Source organism: Nicotiana tabacum, chromosome 19 (assembly GCF_000715075.1).
Source record: "Nicotiana tabacum cultivar K326 chromosome 19, ASM71507v2, whole genome shotgun sequence".
Classification (NCBI taxonomy): Eukaryota; Viridiplantae; Streptophyta; class Magnoliopsida; order Solanales; family Solanaceae; genus Nicotiana; species Nicotiana tabacum.
The window spans coordinates 124,746,855-124,771,052 of NC_134098.1; the positions used below are offsets into that span (position 1 = coordinate 124,746,855).

General features: G+C 37.1%; 2 protein-coding genes across 4 annotated transcripts; both read right to left on the reverse strand.

Annotated features, from left to right (window-relative positions):
- Positions 1 to 346: 346 nt before the first annotated feature.
- LOC107809867 (ATP-dependent Clp protease proteolytic subunit 5, chloroplastic) lies at positions 347 to 4,899 on the reverse strand. Its single transcript, XM_016634564.2, has 9 exons — positions 4,608 to 4,899; positions 4,396 to 4,512; positions 3,586 to 3,700; positions 3,394 to 3,486; positions 2,677 to 2,722; positions 2,449 to 2,521; positions 1,758 to 1,792; positions 1,581 to 1,669; positions 347 to 813 (listed from the first exon to the last, which is right to left on the reverse strand). Exons 1-9 carry the CDS (start codon positions 4,724 to 4,726, stop codon positions 607 to 609), a joined length of 894 nt encoding a protein of 297 aa, XP_016490050.1. The 5' UTR covers positions 4,727 to 4,899; the 3' UTR covers positions 347 to 606.
- Positions 4,900 to 11,401: 6,502 nt separating this feature from the next.
- LOC107809856 (protein SEMI-ROLLED LEAF 2) lies at positions 11,402 to 23,044 on the reverse strand. Of its 3 annotated transcripts, none has more exons than XM_075238546.1 (20): positions 22,706 to 23,044; positions 22,076 to 22,214; positions 21,369 to 21,443; positions 21,136 to 21,251; positions 20,453 to 20,567; positions 19,664 to 19,784; positions 19,414 to 19,461; positions 18,210 to 18,397; positions 17,876 to 18,072; positions 17,108 to 17,391; positions 16,883 to 17,032; positions 16,221 to 16,610; positions 15,973 to 16,122; positions 15,741 to 15,819; positions 15,533 to 15,657; positions 14,940 to 15,131; positions 14,661 to 14,801; positions 14,309 to 14,452; positions 12,020 to 12,226; positions 11,402 to 11,786 (listed from the first exon to the last, which is right to left on the reverse strand). In XM_075238546.1, exons 6-20 carry the CDS (start codon positions 19,664 to 19,666, stop codon positions 11,670 to 11,672), a joined length of 2,415 nt encoding a protein of 804 aa, XP_075094647.1. In that variant the 5' UTR covers positions 19,667 to 19,784; positions 20,453 to 20,567; positions 21,136 to 21,251; positions 21,369 to 21,443; positions 22,076 to 22,214; positions 22,706 to 23,044; the 3' UTR covers positions 11,402 to 11,669. The 3 variants fall into 3 exon arrangements, with proteins under 3 accessions (XP_075094647.1, XP_075094649.1, XP_075094648.1); XM_075238548.1 differs by having other exon boundaries at positions 19,641 to 19,784; positions 22,706 to 23,037; XM_075238547.1 differs by having other exon boundaries at positions 21,209 to 21,251; positions 22,706 to 22,752.
- Between the last annotated feature and the right edge of the window lie 1,154 nt (positions 23,045 to 24,198).

The window sequence follows — 24,198 nt, forward strand, 5'->3', positions numbered from 1 at the left end:
TCACAAAACTACAATATTTTTTTTTTAAGTGAGATGCATGTACAAACACAATTTCAAATACTATTTTTTTTTTTCAAAAATTACTATTTTTATGTCCAAACACCTGCTTAAGTTGCAAATCTCTTTGTCACTTAGCTGTCCTTTGGAAGCCTTTGTTCTTCAATAACAATAATATAATCCAGTTAGTCAATAAACTGGGAAATCAATAAACTAGCTTCCACATTCGCGATTTATTGAAACTGTCTTCAGTAGTAGGAAACAAGCTTCTCCAAAGGGATTGCACTTGATACAATGCCAAAATTTATCTTGTGCCCTTCAACAAAACATGAACAGAAAGAAATACAAGTTTCTTTCATCCAGATGAATTTGATTGTTATTAAAGGAAAAATGAAAGTAGAAACATCAAGACCTGTGCGAAAAACGTTACATTTTACTCTTCCCTGACTGTCGCTCTGATGAACTTGTAAACGTTCGTGTACAATTGCTCCTGGCAGCAGGAATGATAATTCTACCCAAAATCCAGTAATCAATTACAATCTCTAGTCATGACTATCATAAACATCATCCAAGCGCGAAGTGAAAAAATTGACCAGCCTCGGAATTCAGCTATGATTGTTCAGCAGCTGCTGCAAGTGGTTGAAGGGCTTTCATGGGGTTCAAGATGACACCATCGATTAGCCCATACTCTTTAGCTTCCTTTGCACTCATGAAAAAATCACGATCGGTGTCCTGGTTAATCTTCTCAAGGCTTTGACCAGTGTGGTAGGCAAGGTACCCATTCAGGTTAGCTTTGTGATGCAACATCTCATTAGCCTGAACACCATGCCAGCATGATTTAGGTCTAACTATCCCATCATTACCAATTTACAAATACTAGAATTATAATTCAATGAAATCCATGCATTTATATGTGGCTCAGCGTCTTAGCATGAAAAGAAGAAAGGATTTCACATAGATATTTCAATATTACTCCATTAACTTATCAAAGAGAAGTTGCACTATTTGAGTTATTGCACAAGAGAGACAGAAATCTGTAAGCTCTGACTAACTTGTGTACATAAGCTGAAATTTTGGAAAATTAACTTGTGTCATCGCAAAATTGTCTAAACTAAGATACAACAACTACTACTATGCCTCAGTCCCAAGCAAGTTGGGAAATATTGTCTTAACCAGATGCATTCTCTAAATGAAGAGTCATAGAAAATTAGCTCTGATAGGATTGGATGGAAATAATCCGCAAGGTTTGGGTTGATAAAAATTATTGTATTTATATTTCACCACCACCAAAATCGCAAAATTGCCCCACTTGTTATGTGTTCTCTAAATAAACATATTTTGAACATTTTCCATCCATTTTATGTTTTAAGGGCATTGTTCAGATGTACTTTTATTTGTCCGCACATTGAGCAGAATGTAATTTTTTCAGAGTAGGGAATCCTGATTATAGCATCTTTTTGTATGAGGGATTGGGATTCTGCCATGGGACGAAGCCAGATATTGTACTCTATATACCAATATATCGCCATATAGACTACTAGATGCAAAATTTTAAATGTGCCATAAAGTAGAGTGGTGATTACCTGTATATCTATATCAGTTTGGCCACCTTGAGCACCACCAAGAGGCTGGTGAATCATTATCCTTGAATTTGGCAAGCTATATCTCTTTCCTTCAAGGTGATAATCACATCAAAAGTTAAGAACAAAATCTAGAAGTATAGCATAAAGCTTTATCCTTGAATCAGCTATTTAATTTACCTTTGGTGCCCGCGCTGAGAAGAAAAGCCCCCATACTGCAATGCCCCAAAACATAAAAGTTAGCTACGTAAGGAAATCTAGTTATTCCATGAAGAAGAAAAAATAGCCAAGGCAGTCACCTTACAGTACAACAACAACAACAACCCAGTGTAATCCTACGAGTGGAGTTTGGGGAGGGTAGAGTGTACGCAGCCTTACCCCTACCTTGCGAAGGTAGAGAGGCTGTTTCGGATAAACTCCCGGCTCAAGCAAAGCACTAAAAGTAAAATCGACTCCATAAATATCCATTTGTAACTGAATCTAAAGTCTCAATTGACAAAAAACTTTTAAAATAAACTTGTAAATTGTCCCCAACTCACCCATCTAATCTATGTGAAGGTCAAGGAAGTAACAACATGAAAGGTCGGTGGATTGTAAAAGCAATGTTACATCAACTGGAAATAGTAACAAATAACACATCTATTCAAATCAACAAAATAAATTTATATTATATTAATTTCTCTGAGATCGGATACTTCTCCTTTCAAGGGAAGTGCTCAGGAATTTGGGATCAGATGAACTGATACAATATAGGAAGAGGGCTTACAAGGGGCTAAAAGTGACAAAAAAGATGAAGGGAAGAGTAAAGGGGAGAGGACAGCGTGAAAGGAAAAGCAAATCCGATGCCGACATTTTCAAACCAAAGAAGTACCTTGCAGCGAGTCCAACACAGACAGTAGACACATCAGGTCGAATATGCCGCATGGTGTCGAAAATGGCCATTCCTGAGATATAATAGGTGCATACCAATTGACGAACCATGCATTAAAGACGGTAAAACTGATTATAACAGTTCAACACTATGCAATAATAGCTGAAGTAACTATGGCAAATTGGCAGCAGAAACAGAATGAGTTTGACTGGAAACACTTGGTTGTACCTGCCGTTACTGACCCTCCTGGAGAGTTGACATACATGACAATGTCCTGCGTAATGAATTACAGAACTGCTCAGTTGAATTAAAAGAAAGCCGTGCAAAAAGTAAATAAAAGGATGTAGTTCAAAGAAGTAGGGAAAAAACACTGGAAGAATTAAAAGCTTCACTGAAAAGGGACACAAGCATACGTTAAAAAAAGAAATAGAGCTGCATAAGAAAACCATAGAAGCATCCCTCTATTCTCTCTTGTTCAATATAAAGAAAGCTTTGATTCATTTTAGATTAAGCTGATCAAGGGCTAAGCCTCTTAGAGTCATGGTATAAGGGCTGTCGACTACATCAGTGTATAGGATTTAGACCAAGATAAAGAGAGGGAAAGGTGGGATTTTCACACGTTTCACTTAGGCCTCAACTATCTTCACTCGTTACTGGGCCAATGTGGCCTCAGTAGGCTAGCTCAAGCAAACAAGTTATGCTGGCATGTGAATTGACATCACATGCGGAAAATTCACCATGAAAAAGAAGCAAGAAATTCATAAATTGCTCAAGCAATTAAGCAGCGGACAGATAATATTAGACAAGAAAATGTGATGGAAGAGACACAAAATATGATGTATACTACTGAAGGAATGCCTAATGCAGAATACTCTTTGAATTAAAACATCTAATATTTTACCCAAGACTATCCCATGAAAAAGAAATGCAGTCTTGAAAATTTACCTTTGTGGGATCAACAGCATCAAGATAAAGAAGCTGAGCAACTATGATATTAGCCATATCATCATCAACTGCTCCACCGCATCGTATGATCCTCTACAAGAAGATAATGATAATACAAGAGTTAAAATTTTAGCATATACTTCAAAACTAGGCAGTCAGTGTAAAATTTTCCATAAAAACACAAATCCTTACATATTGGAAGAGCTGGCTGATCACACTCTGAAATCTCTCTTGTACCATCGGAGGTGGTCCTTGACCTTGGGCATATGTAGGAAAATAAGGTGAAGACGGAACTTGCAAATCATCTCTGCAAAACACAATAACAAGGAAAAATCATATGACATAAAGGATTTATGTGGCACATAAGATGACAAAGCAACTAAGTCGTTAACAGTGAATTCTTAAGATTTATGAAACAAGTCCACGAAACTGGATTTTTCTCTTATATAAATCCTACAAAAATTGACCTAAGAGAACACCCTTCAAATATATTTTGCTAGAGAACTTACGAGATTCTCCGGAGAAGCAAAAGAAAGTAAAGATAAAAGTAGTACTTCCTCTGTCTCAATTGATATGAACTCTTTTCATTTTAGACATCGCAAATTGTTAAAGACACCATTCCACTAACAATTTTATTCTATACAATCTTCCCAACATTCAAGAATTCAAAATTAACGCCATTATTCAATTTTCGAACTTTCTTGTGATGTTTTTGATATGAAACAAACTTTTCAACCCTCACTTTAGTATTTTCTTCTACTGCTAATATTGAAGTCAAATTGACATCTTAAACAGGAGACAGGCAGGCACACCCATATTTCTTATGCATTTTCTAAACTTGGTTTAGCTAAAATTGAGCATAAACCCAAGATATATAAGTCAAATTGACATCTCAAATAAGCAATTTCCTGCTAACAAGAAAAAAGGAACAAAATTTGCACATTTAACAAGGAATTCCAACAAGACCCTTAAAAGATTAGGTTTTTAAAGAATATTAGAAACCTTATAGACCAAATTCCTGTAGGTGAAGGCTTAGCCGAAACCCACTCAGCTCCGGAATACACGGATTTCACCGTGCTATTTCCCCTATTCTTCACTTTCCCAACAGTCTTTAATTTCCTGCGGAATTAGCCAAAAAAAAATCACAACTTTAAGGAAAAAGTTTCAGCATTAGCTACATATACAAGTGAAAATATACAAACCCATTCGCGTACCTGAAGGGAAGATGTTTAAGAGGGAGGGAAACGGGGTGGGCTAGGGGAAGAGTGGAAGATTCAATCGGGTACTTGAATTTTGAGACGGATGAAGTTGTGGCTATGCAAGAATGTGCCATTTTTTCTTGGAATTTTTTGGTGAGAGAGAGAGAGAGAGAGAGAGAGAGAGAGAGAGAGGGAAGGGTGTTGATATTTGCTGAGTTCGGAGTAGAGGGAAGAGTAAAAAGATAGGTTTTTGGGGCAAAGAGTAGTTGAGTGTTGGAGTAAGCAAATAACGAGAACGACGAGCTTGGACGTTGCGGAACAGCGCTCTCAGCGTAACTTAGCACCGAAACCATTAACATACGCCGCTAAACCAAATAGTAATTTGGAAAAAGTAGAGGTGTTAAAATGAGAAAAATGAAAATTGGTAGGCCGGTTTTAAATTTCTGTGCAAATTTAGGGGGCACTTAGGCCATTCTGCCAAAATAAAAAGACTTAACCAGGAGGTTCATTGCAAAAGTAATTGGGTTGGTCTTGGCTAAGCTTAACTTATTAGTGTAGCAAAACAATATTAACCTTAGCTTTGCTCAACGTTCAAGCCTAGATAAAGTAGGTATCAACAACAACAACCCAGTAAAATTTCACTAATGGGTCTGGGGAGGGTAGTGTGTACGCAGACCTTACCCCTACCCCGAAGGAGTAGAGAGGCTGTTTCCGAAAGACCCTCGGCTCAAAAAAATAAAAAGACAAAATGACAAAAAGGAGACAATATTAGTATCACAACAACAATCATAGGATAAATAGGAACACCATGAAATCCAGAAGAAAGATGCAAAGCAAAGGGATACAATATTAGTAAATATTAGTATCACCACAACAATCATACAGAAAAATAGGAACACCATGAAATCTAGAAGAAAGATGCAAAGCAAAAGCGATAGCTAGTAAATAGGACATGCACTGAAAAGCGAAATAGTAAGCCACAACATTGCCACTAGCTATCTTAGACAAAAACCCTACATGGCTAGTCCCACAATGGTACGAAGTAAGGCACGACTCAACTACCTCCTAACCTACAACCCTAATACTCGACCTCCACATCTTCCTATCAAGTGTCATGTCCTCGGAAATCTGGAGCCTCGCCACATCCTGCCTGATCACCTCTCCCCAATACTTCTTAGGCCGCCCTCTACCTCTTCTCGTGCCATCCACAACCAGCTGCTCACACCTCCGTACCGGAGCATCTGGGCTTCTCCTCTGAATATGTCCAAACCATCTAACCCTCGCTTCCCGCATATTGTCATCAATGGGAGCCACATGCACCTTCTCCCGGATATCATCATTCCTAATCTTATCTATCCTAGTGTGCCCGCACATCCACCGCAACATCCTCATTTCTGCTACTTTCATCTTCTGGATATGTGAGTTCTTAACGGGCCAACACTCAGCCCCATACATCATGGCCGGTCTAACCACCGCTTTATAAAACTTACCTTTGAGTATCGGTGGCACTCTCTTGTCACACAGGACTCCAGATGCTAACCTCCACTCCATCCATCCTACCCCAATACGGTGTGTGACATCCTCGTCGATCTCCCATCCCCCTAGATAACCGAACCAAGGTACTTGAAGTTGCCTCTACTCGGGATGACCTACGAATCAAGCCTCACATCCACGCCTTCTTCCCCTGGCTCAGCGTTGAACTTACACTCCAAGTATTCCGTCTTCGTCCTACTCAGCTTGAAACCCTTAGACTCAAGAGCCTGTCTCCAAACCTCCAGCCTCTCGTTAACACCGGCTCGCGACTCATCAATCAGAACTATGTCATCGCCGAATAGCGTGCACCATGGCACATCCCCTTGAATATGGTGTGTTAACGCATCCATTACCAGGGCGAATAAGAACGGACTGAGTGCAGAACCTTGGTGTAACCCCATTACAACCGGAAAATGCTCAGAGTCGCCTCCTACTGTCCTAACCCGAGTCTTAGCCCCATCATACATATCCTTAATCGCCATAATGTAGGGAACTGACACACCTTTTGCCTCCAGGCATCTCCAGAGAATTTCTCTAGGAACATTGTCATACGCTTTCTCTAGGTCAATAAACACCATGTGCAGATCCTTTTTCCTCTCTGTGTATAGTTCCACCAACCTTCTAACAAGGTGTATAGCTTCTATAGTCGAACGACCCGACATAAACCCAAACTGGTTGTCGGATACATACACTGTCATCCTCACCCTCGCTTCAACCACCCTCTCCCATACTTTCATGGTATGACTTAGTAATTTGATACCCCTATAATTGTTACAACTCTGGATATCACCTTTGTTCTTATACAATGGAACCACCGTACTTCACCTCCACTCATCCGGCATCCTCTTCCTCTTAAAAATAACATTAAACAACCTAGTCAACCACTCCAAACCTGCTCTCCCCACACACTTCCAAAATTCCACCGAAATCTCGTCTGGCCCGGTCGCTCTGCCCCTACTCATCTTACGCATAGCTCCCACGACTTCCTCAACCTCGATACGCCTGCAGTACCCAAAGTCACGGTGACTCTCGGAATGCTCCAATTCGCCTAGCACAATATCCCGATCCCCTTCTTCATTCAGAAGTTTATGAAAGTAAGTCTGCCATCTCCTCTTAATCTGGGCATCTTCCATCAATACTCTACCATCTTCGTCCTTGATGCATCTCACTTGGTCCAAATCCCGAGCCTTCCTCTCTCTCAACTTGGCCAGCCGGAATAACTTCTTCTCCCCACCTTTTTTTCCCAATTCCTCGTACATACGACCATAAGCCGCAGTCTTAGCCTCTGTGACCGCCAACTTAGCCTCCTTCCTAGCTGCCTTATACTTTTCCATGCACACTCGCCTCTCCTCCTCACCTATGCTCCCCACTAACTTCAGGTACGCTGCCTTCTTTGCTTCCACTTTACCTTGGACCACTTCATTCCACCACCAGTCTCCTTTGTGCCCACCAGATACGCCCGTCGAGACCCCTAACACCTCTCTCGCAGCCTTCCTAATATAGTCTGTTGTCGTTGACCACATAGTGCTCGCGTCACCACTACTCTTCCAAGCTCCCATAGCCGACAACCGCCCCTCCAACGCTTGGGCTTTATCCTTAGTTAAGGCTCCCCACCTGATTCTCGGTCTTCCTCGAGTAGACATTTTCCTCCTCTTTAACATAATACCAACGTTCATTACCAAGAGCCTATATTGCGTCGCGAGTATCTCACCTGGAATCACCTTGCAATCCTTGCACAACCCTCTGTCACACCTCCTGAGGAGGAGATAGTCAATCTGGGCTATCATAAAAATTAGGTATCGAACATCATAAAAATCTTCGTGGCTATTCTTTCATTTGGTTAAGGATAATTACATATTGAACATGAATTGGTTAAGGAAATTATCCTTGTGTATTTCATTTGGTTAAGGATAATTACATATTTCATATACACAAGCATTGTTGTACTTTCCTCTATTAATTAATTAATTACATATCAATTTATAAAAGTCATTACAAATATGGTGCTATTTAGAGCACTTAAATTTTCAAGTTGGCAATTCTATCATATATTTTAGGTGTCAAATATGCAGATTTTCTAATAAATGAAGGTCTCAAATATAATAACGATTTGCTAATTTGAGAAAATGCGCTTAACGAAATTAAACTTTTTTCTCCTAACAGATTCAAACCATGTAGCTTAAGAAAGTTTTTAAATAATTTATTCAATTATTTTTAACGTACCAAAAAAAATAAGTATCTACATCACAAACAGTCAATAAAAAAGAAGTAGAAAAAATACAATGTTTGAAACCCCAAACAGTAAACAAATAGAGGAAAGTACAACAATGCTTGAGTATATGAAATAATTATGGATCATTTGGTCATGAGATGAAGGTTTGAATATGTTGGTGGAGAACTTGACGGACTAGGAGTCTATAGCCTTTCTCTGTAAGGTGGAAACCGTCCCAAAAAACGTAGTCATAATCATTTGAACAAGCGATTGGACAGTAATCTAGCAAATCTAGTTTCCCAGCAAGAGCACAACACCCATTTTCTGCAATCTTGTAACCTGCCACGGCAAATCAAATAAAATGAAATTAAACTTTGTGTAACGATTAGCTACTAGGATTGATAGTTCACAAAAATTCCTGTCAAGTAGTAGCTGGCTATAGAAGAGTAGAGGTAGTTTAGTATTTAAGATTAACAAATTAAATGGGTGCCATAGTACTTACCATATTTTGTAGGGTTGTTGATTAGATCAAGGATGAAATTTGTACAAGTCAATGTAGACCATTTTAGCGTCAGGAAATGTGTTAACAACAGAGTTTATCTCCGTAGAGAGCTTGTTGTTGAACGAGTATGCTTTGCGATTAAGAGAATCCACACATTTCCTTTGAACTCCTCCTTGTGTAAAATGGCAAGCATCCAATTGGTGCTACACCAAATACACCACCCCAACTTGTACACGCCCTTTCAAAAAGAAAAATTCAAATAGCAAAGATATATTAAACAGTTACATTTTAGTGGATTCAACTAGATAAAACATGACGCTGGATTAAATTGAATGTCAATCTGGCCGGTGATTACTATAAAAAGTCTGTTTCTTAGAATTTCTAAAGCTCTAACTTCTCCAACAACTCTAACTGTTTTGGAATTGATAAAACTGGCTGCATTTTCATCAATCAGGGAAAAAGATCAATAAAACTATAGAAAAAGACAACCCCTCACATTTATTCTTTGAAGAAAAAGGAAAAGGAAAATATACCAAGAAAGCGTTTGTTTGTGGATCATATGCTGAAGCAAAGCAAACTCCAGTTATGAGATCCTTAATTAGCTTGCAGTCTTGGATCAAGATATGGAAGCTGCGGCTCAACAGATCTCGGGGCCTAAGGCGAAACCATATTCGGAGGCCCTTAATCCCAGTATAATCCCACTAGTGGGGTCTGGGAAGGGTAGTTTGTACGCAGACCTTACTCCTACCCTAGAGTAGAGAGGCTGTTTCTGATAGACCTCCGGCTCCCTCCCTCCAAGAACTCCCCACCTTGCTCTTGGGGTGACTCGAACTCACAACATCTTGGTTGGAAATTGGCGGTGCTCACCTCTAGAGCAACCCACTCTTGTCAAATATACTAATTAATGAGGGAAGAAAATTATCATAATTTATAAATTTATTGTATAAAATAATCTCAATCGAGTAATAAAAAATATACTGTAACACTTTTTTATTCTAATTAATTATATAAATTATATAATATATAATAGTAACAATAATAATAAGAATTTAAAATATATAAATTTGGAGGCAATGACCTCACTACCCAAAGCCTTAGAGTCGCCCCTGTATGCAGGAGCTCCTTTATTCCAAGTTCTTCCACTATTATAACAAATATAAAGCTAGAAACTGTTACTTTTATAAAACTGAAACTCGTGATCTACCGTTTCGAAAAGAGGTGGCAAAATCAACTCATTTTTTAGCAACTACTCCAACCAACTCAAAGTATAATATTGGATCAAAATCATGTAAACCAGTGGGTCAAAATGCAACCCCAAATCAAGCATCCAAAAATCAAAATTTGAGATGGGGAGTTATGTAAGATTGGAAGAAGTTAAGGTGCTAATTTAAGAAAACTTATATATGAGTAGGTTTTACATTTTTTTTTTTAAATAAAAAAGAAAATTTAAAAAAAGGAGGGGGAGCTTAGGTCATGTTGGACGAGTTAAGCTTGTTATTTGATCCATCTTGACTCGTGTAACTTACTGACCCAAGCAAACTTTGAGCTAGTCATAGCATGGCCCGATTATTGAGTTACCCGTTTTAACACACTCAGTTTGACCCAATTCCCCTAATTGCCACATCTAAACTGAACTAACCCGTTTCGTGTAAATGACTTAGTTTAGATTTACTTTTCCATCACAAAATCTGCCATTGGGCTTTCCTCCCTCGAAATTCTTCCCATGTTGTAAGATGTTCTCTTTAGCTAGCGTGTGAAACCAGTTGTTGTTGCCTGTGTCAACTACGGTATCGCCGAACACAAAACGTTGTACGCTAGCTTCTGATCTGTTATAGCAATAACAATGGAGACTTAACAGCAGAAAAATACAAGAGAAGAACTTCATTTCCATTATTTCTCAAATTTTATTCATACCCACGAAATAAATACAACGGTAAGGTCCTTAAGGACAGCACGACATTTGTTTGTCAAAGTCAAAGGTATCTTAATGGTTGAGAGTACGTGCATACAATAAAATCATTGCAGATTTATAAAGTTGGTAGCATTTGCCATTTGTCATATTTCAGGTTTCCATATTATCACATCGTGCACGTTACTACAATATTCTTTGCACTAACAGCATTGTATTATCCTGTCTAATTTGCTTTGCTTATTTCTTTAATAAAGAAATTGTTATTCTATGGTTAGCAGTTTACATCTTTCATGACTTGGACATGTTAGATACGAATCTCGAAGTTGTTGCCTGAACCTTAAAGATATCATATATATAGTTGAAATTTCAATCATTTCGGTATTATCATTTAGACACAATGATAATTGGCAGAAGTACATGCATTGGTTATATGTCATTCTTTTATATATGAGGATTTCCTAGCAATTATGAGTTGGCTCTTTACGAAATTTTGAGTGAAATAGACAGTAATTAATGGATAATGACTACTAATGATGAGCACGAAGAGTGACGTTTGAGCATTCCTGTATACTATACTACATTGAAATAATGACTAAATAGAGGACATGAACATGTGTGATGTGTCCCTAGTCCAGGCAATACATAATCTAGCACCAGAAAGCAGGGGAATTTTTTTTTTTTTGACAAGCTGCAGTCTTAAAGCCAGTTACATAATAACATAAGTTAGAACTACATACAGCGAGAAATGCGCTAGTAATACTGCACTTTACAACAATGATTCAGTAAACTTAGTTACACAAAGAGCACCCATTCAGGCGTGGCAGCTCCACGGTTAGAAGTAAACAAAAGACTGAGCTAAACCTACTAGTCACCACTAGCTACTTGTCATTTACTACTAAACAGACCGGTTGCGTGCATCTAACCTCTAGCTGCTCTAAGGAAGTTATCAAAAGGACTTGCAGGAGGTAGCCTAAGTGCTAACCATGGTTCCTTTGACAGCGGAGGTCCCCTAAAAGTTCCATCTTCTTCAAGTATCTGCAGCAAACACAAGTTGTGAATGATAAAACATGCCATATGGATATCAAATGCAAGTAGGCAACTTCTACACCAGGACATCTTTTTATTAATATTTCCAGTAAACATAAGTTTCGAAACTGATAAAAAATTATATGAGAACACATTTGTGCTCAAAGTTTCCAAGCATACACAAGTGTCACGGGATTCAAAAACATGAAGATTTAGTTAGAAGACGGTTAACGTAGTATCACCTTCGCGACTGCTGATGGCCCATTTGTTGGGAAGGCCGGATATGCCATGCCAGCTGCATTCGCACAGCGATTTTCATGAGCTAGCCAATTAGAGAGTTTCTTTCTTGTGTCAGTGCCAAGAGATTCACATTGACCAGCAATGGTATCATATGGAAGCGGTGAAGTTGAGACAGATGAACCAGCTACTTGACCAGCCACCTCGAGTGCCTGAAAACACAAAACCAACTCAAGGAACAACAAAAGAGATGCTGTTTGATTGACTGGTCCATTTGCTCTTAAACCCCCTAATAATCATTATGTTTGTGATCTGTCTGCTCTCATCATTTGGACTAACCAAAACTAAGTTTTATGCGTGTCCAGATTCAATTCTTTATACAACCTAACTAAATAATATTACGGCAAAACACCACGAGCAGTCATAAATAAAAGATTCCAATCAGGGAGCAGAACTTGTCCTTGTCAAACAATGGAAGAAGCGCATAACTGTTTTTATGTCTGAAACTGGGCAAGACCACCTAGCATAATATTAAGGAGCTGTAATCCATCTCTTTAACTCGACAGGAGATGCAAAATATCAAGCTAACTTTATGAACAATTTTCAAATGCAAGCCCGCTGGCAAATACAAGAACTAATGGCCCATACTGAGCAGATATTTAACTATTTTGTTTCAGCTTTAAACTCACATTTTCTCATTTCGTAGGATGTTGCACTAAATAAGAAGGATAATACGTCTATCATGTTAATATTTTTACTCCCACTAATTAACATTGCATTCTTCTTGTGCAATTTCTGACACAGACTTGACGTTCAATATAGGCTAGATATTGACCATTGGATCAAAATATGAATTGATAGACAAGTTTTCTAAATTTTATAGTGTGCGCACGCAGAGAGAGAGAGAGAGAGAGAGAGAGAGAGAGAGAACTACAAATGCAAAATACACTAAATTTTTTATTGCAATAAAGGTGAAATCCATTTGCAGAAAAGTGCATTTAGCATCACCTAAAATCAGAAGCAGGAGTATTTGACAGATACTGTTGCAGATAGCTAGCTACTTTAAGGGTGTTCGTCGGTCGGTACGGTATTTAGACATTTCGGTTCGGTATTTTCGGCATTCGGTTTCGTAAAATGCTATTTCAGTACCGTACCTAATTAAATTCGGTATGGTTTGGTTTTTCTCGTTTCGGTAACTTCGGTTTATTCGGTTTGAATACTAACTAGTGCATAGAGTCATAGACGGTAATATTCTTAATTAAAGTACTCAAAAATACAAAACTAAAAACGTTTGTTGACAAAAGTTTTGTCCAAAACCAGCAAATACCAACCTAGAGAGAGAAAACTTAGGAAATATCTTGTTACTTGCTTAGAGTTAATTAATGAACTTAGAGAATAAAGGAAAGTAAAATTTTAGATTTCTTATATTTATGTAATAATTAATAAAATGTATATTGTGTAATATAATATATATTTCGGTACGGTATCGGTATTTCGGTATTTTATTTTAAAATACCAAATATCATACCTAATACCAATTTATTTTAAAACTTAAACCAAATACCATACCGAATACCAAAATTTTCGGTTTCGGTCCGGTAATTCGGTATTTACCAAATTATGCACAGCCCTAAGCTACTTCATTATGTAATTTTTTTATTAAAGACATTTTCCTTTTTAAAAAAAAAATAGTTTACTTATGTAATAATTAATAAAAATGTGTATTGTGTAATATAATATATATTTCGGTACGGTATCGGTATTTCGGTATTTTATTTTAAAATACCAAATATCATATCTAATACCAATTTTTTTTAAAACTTAAACCAAATACCATACCGAATACCAAAATTTTCGGTTTCGGTGCGGTAATTCGGTATTTACCAAATTATGCACAGCCCTAAGCTACTTCATTATGTAATTTTTTTATTAAAGACATTTTCCTTTTTTTTTAAAAAAATAGTTTACTTTAATTTACTATTATGGAGATCACCTGTGAGAAACAGCCAAATTAACTATTAGTCACACCTCCCTAACATTGTAATTCTTTTAATGAAGACTTTCCTTTTCTTTGAAAGAGTTTACACTCTCATTTACAAAATGGAGATAGTCTATCAGAAACAGGCAAATCAACTATTAGTCACACCTCCCTAATCTTGTTTATAATTAATAATTTTTTCCTTTTGGCTAGACTATATTCTACTTCGACAAGCAAGCTCATCCATAGGAGTACACAAAGGCAAATAGACAGATGCATGTTTGAGGACAAAGATAAGGGGTTGAGGGAATATTACCGATTCAAGAAGCTGTCCAATGCTCACAACATGAGTCATTGAAGGGGACGGAGACATAGGAATTTTGGGAATGAATCTGGCGATGTCAGCAATTGAGGATTCACTTACTTTGTCATCCTCTACAAATGAATTTGGAGAAAAATCCTGCAGTAAAACGCGACAAACATAAAAATGGTTGTGATTCAGGGAGATGAGAGCATATATTAACAATAAGAAAAGTGGCAGCAGACACTGCCACTAAAAACTAGAGAATAATATGGAGAGATTCATGTAGCAACAAGTATCACGATGAATGCTAATCCACCACCGTTGTCACATCACAAAGAAACATGTGAATGCTTGATGAGCATACCCCATCAAATGAAGGTGAATCTCTGGAGTGTGATCCTATTTGGACATGATCCATGTCAACCATTGATTGCAGACAAAATATGAAAGTATCATCAGGAGTGAAATCCTCTGATAGCTGCTTGAATATGTCATCTGCCTCAACCTAAGGCACACCACAAGAGAATAAGTAAGGACCTAAATAAATCCATTTCGCAATTTCTTTCCTTTTTAGGACTGGGGAGAGGAGGTTAGTTGAAATATTTTTTAGTAGTATGCATAATATTTTTAAGACAGCTAGTACCTCTGCAATGCTAGACAAGCTTTTAACTAAGGTATCCTTTATTATCTCGTGGCACTCATGAATTTTGCTCCGCAATTCTGATAATGATAATACAGCTGCTTCATTATCAGCTGCAGAACAATATGCACCCACATCTGCCTGAGGCTTCAGGTATACTTGATAATCATCATTGATACCCAGAAAAGGATCAACCTGAACATGAAGGGAATTAGCAGCAATTAATACGTACAATATGCTAAAGCTACAACAAACTTGTTAAGCAACATGTTAATAGAGATGAAACATCCTTTTCTGTAACTTGTTCCACAACAGAAGAGAGTTTCTTCTACTTCAATGTTGTTGCAATCATAACTTGTTCAACAACAGAAAAACAGTTTCTTCTATTTCCATAGAGTTGCAATCATAACTTGTCCAACACAGAAAAATAGTTTATTCTATTTGCATAATGTTGTGAATATCCTACCTGTTATGAGTCTTATAATGAAAAGGCAAGATAAGACCCCTTGTTTGCATTACTTTTTCCAAGTAACAGAAAATGTAGATGTGACTTTGAGAATGAAGCTTATGAAAAGTTTATCATAAAGATTACTCACACCACAACCCCGTAATGATTCGAGCAAAACATTCAGGTCAGTTATCTGATAAATCTTCGCTGTAAATGCTAACATTGCAGCTGATAACACAAGAAGCGAACGTTGGTATGCTGGAGGCAGCGACCCTGAAAGAAGATATTCACAAGGTAATTTTACCAGACAATAATGAGTTCGTTACTAGTTGGAAAACTACAGTGCAGTTCCTCACCATTATTAGGGTCCACGGATAACTTCATAAGTAATAGGGGAAGCTGACAAAAGCAGACCATTAAGTTATTGTGGGTTTTCTGCAACAATAGAAGATTAAGAATCATGAGCATAGTTTAGAAAGGAAGATGCTTAGAGAAAGCAAATGGCTGTTTGGGGGTCTACAAAATGCAACGTGTATCCACCCAAACTAACATGCATAATAAATGAGTTATTATAATCTGAATGCGCACCCTAACACGTGATGAAATAAGCGTTAAGCAGAATGACTGAGCTATAGCTTCAATATTTGCAGGTAAATTATCTGGCATGTTGGCTTGCGTCCAGAGGGCTGACAGCAACTGGACAATTTGATCCTTGTTTAACTTCAGAATGTATGGTTCCTGTGTTAACCAGTAAAAAGCAAGGTTCAGTTGGGCCAAAAATTAGCGGGAATGAAAAAAAAACTACAATACAAATGTGATATCACTAAAGTACTTACACCCTCATTCAAGCTACCAACTGATATAGCTGTGCAATCAATCATAGAACTAATATTTTGAAATTTTGGAGAATTCTTAAGGACCCAACCCTTATTCAGTTCTTCATCAACAATGTCTCTCTCCTTCAAATCATCATGACTACCAGACCCATCCTTCAACTTAATTGAATCCTTTTCCTTTCGAAGCTTCTCAAGTAGAGCGGTAATTGACACAAACGTAGATGTGCCATTGGCATTCCATTTCCTTGTATGGTTGGCTATGTCATGTCTAATATGGTTCGAACTTGGAATTAGGAGAACAGAAAAGATGTGGTGTCCTCCAATACGAATTTCGACATCCGGATGCAATGTCACTTTCAGTAGCTGAACAAATAGCTCTTCAGGGAACACCTAAAAGAATTAAAAGATAGTTAAATACAAAATAAACCCAGTTTCAAAAGCAAATGATATAGAAGATGAACACATACTTCAATTCATCAACGGGAATTTTCTTTCCCATTGCATTTTCAAGCTTTTCCAACATCACGTATTAGTTTTCATTAAAAGATAAGAAAATGTGCAATTAAAGCTCAAGTGGAGGAAACATATTTTCGTGTACACATACTAGCCAGCCATCTAAGAGGACCCAAAACATCTGATGACAAAAGCTAGCGATTTCTTACCTGCTGGCATCGTGAAACGACAGATGCTAATGAGATCATATGAGCAAGAATGATCAAGGACCCCATTGTAGCCCTGGCAACCACTTTAAGAGATGGCAACTTCTCCAGCATCATTGCCATCATATCAAACAGTGGTCGTGCATCAACAATCTAAGAGGGAAAAAATCTGTTAATATCAAGAAATACAAATGCCTATCATATCCTTCATTCATTAACATAAATTACCCCTTTTGCAGTTTCTAGGAAGCATTCTTCAATGGATGTCTGAAGTGCAAGATTGAAGTTTAGCTCTTGCTCTTGAACCGATTCAACAGTTGCTTGAAGGCTTTTACGCAAGTGTCTGCACAAGTCACTGACAAACCGTACATCTGAGAGCCTAGCTCTTAATCTGATGAGTCGAGCCAAAGCAGTAGCAGTTTGGATGACATAAGACATCGTTTGAGGATCATGTGCCACATTTTTGTGGTCTAAATGCCGAATTACACCAGTTAATATCAGTTGTTGATTCCCTGAGAAGAACCACAAGCATTAAGAAAACATTTAGATGCTATCAAGTCAATTCCAATATTTGCGCCATCAATGTCCAGTAGAATTATTATGACTACAAGAAATTTAATGTCATGGCAAAGCATTTCATGATGACATAACAGATACCAGACCTATGACCCACCAGTTTTAGCAATATACTAAATATACAGTCCTTTTGTTATTCACCTTCTTTTCAAGACACAGTAAGGAAAATACAGGTTGCAGAGAAGATGTAGCAACTTTTGTTAGCAGGAATGCAGTGTGGAAACCATCAAAGAAATAACATCTTTACAGTGACATGACATATGGTTATACAAGTATAGATTGATGGGCAAATTCCGACTATCAAGAATCTTAATCATGAGGACAAAGAAAAAGGAAAAGTTGTAAAACGCAGGCACGTCGAAACTGGGAGCACTAGGGATAATGACAGCAGGTTCAAGACGCAGTGTATTGGTGGATTACCTGAACTTTCCACAAGGTAGATCATATCAGAAAGAGCCATCACAGCCAACCCATGTGGGGAAGCCCAGTGCCTCCCATGGTCAAAATGGACAAACATTGGATCTAACACCCGGCGCATTGTACTGCTTTCTTTGGCCAAATCAGCCATCTTTTCCAGACATATTTGAGCCCACACTTTTGGTGTTTCAATTTCTTCTCTGTAGATAAAAATCTGAGTTAGAAAGAAAAAGAAAGGAAAGCAGATAAATTGATTAAAAACAAATATCAACTCATTGGCGGCAGTTGCAGTTATCTGGCAAGGAAGACAACTTTTGCTGGATTTAACGGCGCCAACCTTGTTAATAAAGACGGATCTTTCTTATCAGGCCGGGGTCTAATTATGTGGCAAGGACCATATTCAGTACCAACAGCTCTTCCTTCAGATCTAACTACTTCATCCACCCAATTGTGGTGTGCCTCCCCTCTTTCAAAGTCTTCATTATGGATTTCAGGCTCATAGTTATCCAGAGTAACATGAACAATCTGCACAAGTTGATAAAGAACTTCAATGACGTCTAGTAACTGTCAATTGTTAACAAACCATAATTAGAAGAAAACATCCATAACTAAGATATTTCCAAGTCAGCGAATCTAGAATTACCAACTGGAATGAGAAAACAAGACAACTTTCCTTGAGCTATAAATGAGCCAACCCTAGCTGATTTCTAGAGGTTCGAACTTGGTTTGGCTAATGCTACAAGTACAAGCACAGAAAAGCCTGGCACAACTAGCATATGAGCCAAGGAGCTTAACTCGAGTAAATCTGTTGAAGCTCATGCTCAAGCTAAACTCTGCGTGTTTAGACAAATGAGCCGAGCTCAGCTCGAGTTCGAGTTTATTTTTTGATAACCCGGTGCCGAGTTCGAGTTTTATTAATGAAGCTAGTCATCCGTTAGTTTGTTTAAACTTCAATTTCTTAAGTTTTTTCTTCATTTTTTTTTTTGGAATAAAATGGCATTCATAAGGTAAATAGAAATAATCATTTTCCTATGTGGACCTTTCGTATTCACCAAAGGAAAATAGGAAAGGGGCACGAGCTGAACTGATCTACCGAGCTCAGCTCATTTCATAGAGCTATACAATAAGCACGAGTTTGTTTTGTTCAATAAGTACACAGATCAGCTTCGAGCTTATACAGGCTTAGTTGAGTTCGTTATATCATTTCATTTACTGGTCCAATATTTCACTTGAAAGTCGATGGCCATGAAGAACTTATGTCAGATCAGCTTGAAAGACAAACGAGAACGGATAGGGAGGACTCGCTAGGACCCCATCCAAGGTGGGGGGAAAGATTTACAATGTTATCCACAACATATCAGTCTATCATAGGAACTTAGTAGCAAATCACTGTGAGAGTCATGAAATATGTCTGGCAAATGAAGAATCCATAACCATTTCAAAATTATCAAGAGGGAAGCACTAACTTAATTATAAGGAACTAGAACATGTTGTATGAGAGAGAGAGAGAGAGAGAGAGAGAGAGAGAGAGAGCTCTTAACCTCATCAAAATCAGCAAATATATGAGAGAACTCCGCCATGAACCAAACCTGCAAAGGTGGAATCAACTGCTCAGATGGAATCAACTGCTCAGATCCAACTAAACATTCAGCAAACTTGTATGAGGTATAATGTCGCCAAATCATTCTAAAAAAAAAACGTTCTCAAAAGAGGCAAAATGTTGCCAAAATAACAAACCCATTGTTAAAACAATGTTTTCAACTCCAACCATAAAAAGTAACTCCAAAATACCATGGCACTGCAAACTTGATGCCCTCAAGCTGCACTTCTGATGTTCTTCACCAGTCTCCCTTGCCAATGAACATACTTTGGGAACCAAAGTTTCTATGTTATACGTGTATGTTCCATCTACCTGCTTCCAGAAGAAGATGGTAAGTAATTTTACACATCAAAAAACCTAACGGCAATCTTCTTTCGGTGTAGAATGACTCCGGGTATACTATAATTAGGAAGCAGTAATACTACATAAAAGATTCTTGGGGAAAAAAGATTCTACAAACAAGTTGATCTAAAATGGACAAGATACAAATCTTAGATAACAAATACAATATGGTTAGAAGTGACTCTTCACACAGGAAAATTAAAGTAGGACACTCATCTAGACAACCAAGACAAACCCAAACATATTGTTATATGCTTTAGCTTCAATAACACAAGTTTTCACTACTAAAATAACAAAGTTTAGCAGTAGTGCTTCATATCGAGGTGAATCAAACAGGACAAATAAACTATCAATCCATAAAATGACTATAACTAGACTATGAAAATACCAAGTACCGCTTTTGGAGCTAGTAGAAGCTTTTAAAGTGAATTAAATCGTGCAACACTTCTTTCATCAACCAGGACACCGCAGTGGGAAGAATACCCAATTAGACATGTTCAAGAACGTTTCTTTTACATCTCATTGAATTGTATAAGGTATTTATGTTAATCAACTACTCATTACATCTGCAGATTGCAACCCCAACAGAGAAATTGACATTAGACATAGCTGCATTCATCAATATTTTCATTAATCACCTGACTGTAAATAAATCTGGTCAGAGTCTGGCAACCAATAATCCTGATAGCATCTCTCTTAGAGTCATCCAGCAGTTCAACAACCATGTCTAAAAGGCTAGCAGCAAAACATGCCCTGCAGATACAAATATTGGTAGTATATTACATCCCTAGAAGATAAAATGGAAGCTTACTCCAACTTGACTTCATTTCACAAAATATGATGATCTCACAAACCAAGAGAATCTCAACCATTACATAATAGAATCACTCTACCAGTTAGTTTATCAACTATCATACAGACTTAACGACAGGCTAGCCTATTGATGGTTGGAATTAATATGCAACTAGTTAGATGGTAAGTATTATGTGAACCTGTGATTATTGATAAAATGCAACATCTCGGCGGTAAGGAAGCTCAATTAATGATAACTAATATCAGATTAGAAATTGTAGCACACCTTATCTGCTCTTTTAAGTTATTTATTCTGAAGGTAAGTTGCTACACCTTAACTGAAAAAGTGCATCAAGAAATTAAAGAGCGATAGTGGGAAATCATGGCTAAAACGTAGTAAGGTTGGATAAAGAAGAAAGGGTTAAATTTCACTCTAGCATATTCGGGATAGTAATACAAGAGAATATTTTGGGATTTAAACTCTTATAATTCATCAAGGTTTTTATATATATGCACAATAATAACTCACATTTGTTCTTTGCACATGCAGAGCAACTTATTGTACACCTCAGCAATAACATTGATAAATTTAATGTGCTCACTTCGCAGTTCTTTGTGGCATCTTTCTTCAAGATACTTTGCAATCTGAACAAGGAAAACCACAACATCTTTAAAGGAGGCAATATTTTTCATATATTTAAGCATCATTTTTTCCATGCTATATGTAAAGTTTAAATTCACAAGCAGAGAGAAAGTCAATACCTTTGGGATTCTGAAAGGATTTTTTGCTGCATATTCGCATAATTTCACTATTTTCCTATCATTAGGCGAACCATCCTGCATTCACAAGATGCAGAGTAATGTACTGTTGGCTATCACAAGTACAAAAAATCCTCATTTAATAATTCAGTGCTAAGACAAGAGGGGTTGCTCTTATGGTAAGCAACCTCCACTTCCAACCAAGAGGTTGTGAGTTCGAGTCACCCCAAGAGCAAGGTGGGGAGTTCTTGGAGGGAAGGATGCCGAGGGTCTATTGAAAACAGCCTGTCGACCTCATGGTAGGGGTAAGGTCTGCGTACACACTACCCTACCCAGACCCCACTAGTGGGATTATACTGGGTTGTTGTTGTTGTTGTTGCACTTAAGCAAGCCACCACTCAGGATATTTTTGGACTTGGGTCCATCTGCTCTTCTCAAGCATAACAAAGCAGTCTAGGTACAAAACTAATATTGGAAGACGGCATCAGACATTGGAACACAAATGTCTAATAGTCGTTCAGAGGATCAGTGTTTGACTTCTACTCCTATGAAGGAGTAAACTCCATGTGATATAACCATGAAAACTCAATTTTCCAAGTCACCTGCTTCCACTTTTAGAATGCAAGCAATTGGACAGATAGATGAAAACACAACTAAAAGAAATAAAGACCCTAGTTAGACCTCAAGAAAACTAAATTGAATGTACTTACTGGGGTTTTAGGGAAGATTTCAGCTAGCAATTTCTTATAACGCTTCACGAGTTGTCGAGATCGAGACCTCATAGCAGGACAGCAGATGCACATGTTCCCACATGCTGGGAATAATTTCCGTGAAATAAACCCCATTTTCCTTCAAGTTTCAGAAAAAACAAGTAAATTTTCTCAGTGATACAGGAAGAACAACAGAACCCAACATACCCAAGATTAGCAACATACATAGAACAACTTAAAACTCAAGCCAAAACCAAAATGCAGTTAAGAAAAATCATCCAACCAACCAGAAAGGGCAATAAAAGTTCAGAGGTTAAAAGGGTGAAAACCAAGATCATTAATTACAAAACAGAGAAGAGGTAATCATGTATACATAAACAAGAATTGAAAGCCCACAATGATACCAAAAGAATGCAAAGAAAACAAAAAACCAACAGGCTAGGCTAATGATCAACAACCTCAAGAATGTGCACAAAAATTTTCCAAGAAAAATAACACCAAGAGTTAAAAATAAGCAGTAACCTAAGAAGAGAGAAAATTTCAACTTCATTAACCCAGGAAAGGGCCATATCAAGAATTACAAGGAAGAATACACAACACAATATTACTAAACAAGTAAGATTAACATACCTTCAACTACAGAAGGAGATCTGGGGAGTGAAGAAACTCAAACTCCAATTAAGGTTTCAACTTTGAGAGGAGCTAATGAGGAGTGAAGAAAGAAAGAAAGAATCAAATGTTGGAAAAAGCAAGAAAAGAGACAATAAAAAAAGTGAGCGCGTGGATTTTAAGGAATAAATCTTTAAACGAGGAAACAATAGCATGGGCTTGCTGTTGGGGGGGGGAGGGATTAATGGGGTGGGTGGGTTCAAGAATCCAAGACCAGTACTAGAAGAGTAGGCACAGAAGAGATCACGTGATTGTCAGGTCACTTAAAAGAGACTTGCTTTTGTCTTTTGTCTGTCACCTCTTTGAACAAAGGTCCTTAAATACTTTATTTTTCCCTACCAAAAAAAAGTACTTTATTTTTTATTTTCGTCCTTCTGTTTTTAATTTTCTTTGGAATAATTTTCCACTTTTAGTTTTTTTTTTTCTTTCTATGGTCTTATATTAATAGCCTATTTGGCCAAGTCGGAAAAATCAGCTTATTTTGAAAAGTATTTTTTTCAAAAATACTTATGAAAAAAGTACTTTTGAAGAGAAGCAGTTTGTGTTTGGCTAATGAAAAGCACTTTTGAGCAATAATTTGTGTTTAGCCAAATTTTTCAAAAAGTGCTTTTAAGTATCAAATTACGAATAAGGACATGAATAGATTTACTTAATAGTTAATATTATAAGTAAATAAATAATCTTAAAAATTTATTATTACAGGCAATAATGAAATTTTTTTTTATTTAAATAAAATATAAAAATAAAATTTAAAAGTACTTAATTCTTTTAATATAAGTTAAATGTATTAAAATCATTCAACAAATATAAAAGCATTCACCCCTAAAGTCACTATATATTAGAAAGTTATCCTAAAAATAATAAAAAAATATTTATACATTAATATCCTAAGTATTATGTTTAACGGTTATTTTGATATATATTATATGTTATTAAGGGTATTTTTGGTAAGAAGAAAAGTCAAAACTGCTTTTGCTTCTACTTTTGAGAAGAAGCTATTTTTTTCTGTTTCTCATAAATTGTTTCTGCTTCTTTCCAAAAGCACGTTTTCCCCCAAAAAAAAACTTGAAGAAACACCTCTAAGTTAGAAAAAAAATTACCTTTGAGAAAAAAAATATTTTTGGCCTCTCCCCAAACAGACTATGAGTCTATCTTTTGTGGGGGAGAAGTTTGAAGAAAAGGTGTTCTGATGCATATGATTTCTCTTTTCTTGGTCTACAAATTTTTGAATTGAAATATCAGCAAGCACTTTTTAACTTTTCAGAGATTTGAGTGGAAAAAGATATTTGGTTGAAATATGAAATATCTAATCAATTGTTTCTTATTGGCAAAAAACAATTAAGGTGAAGTAGTGTTACTTTAGTAAAAGCTTTTGTATCCTAAGATGGCTACTTAAACTCCAACATTGACAATGTACTTTATGTTTTATATCGAGCTTAAAGTTCTGTCACGAT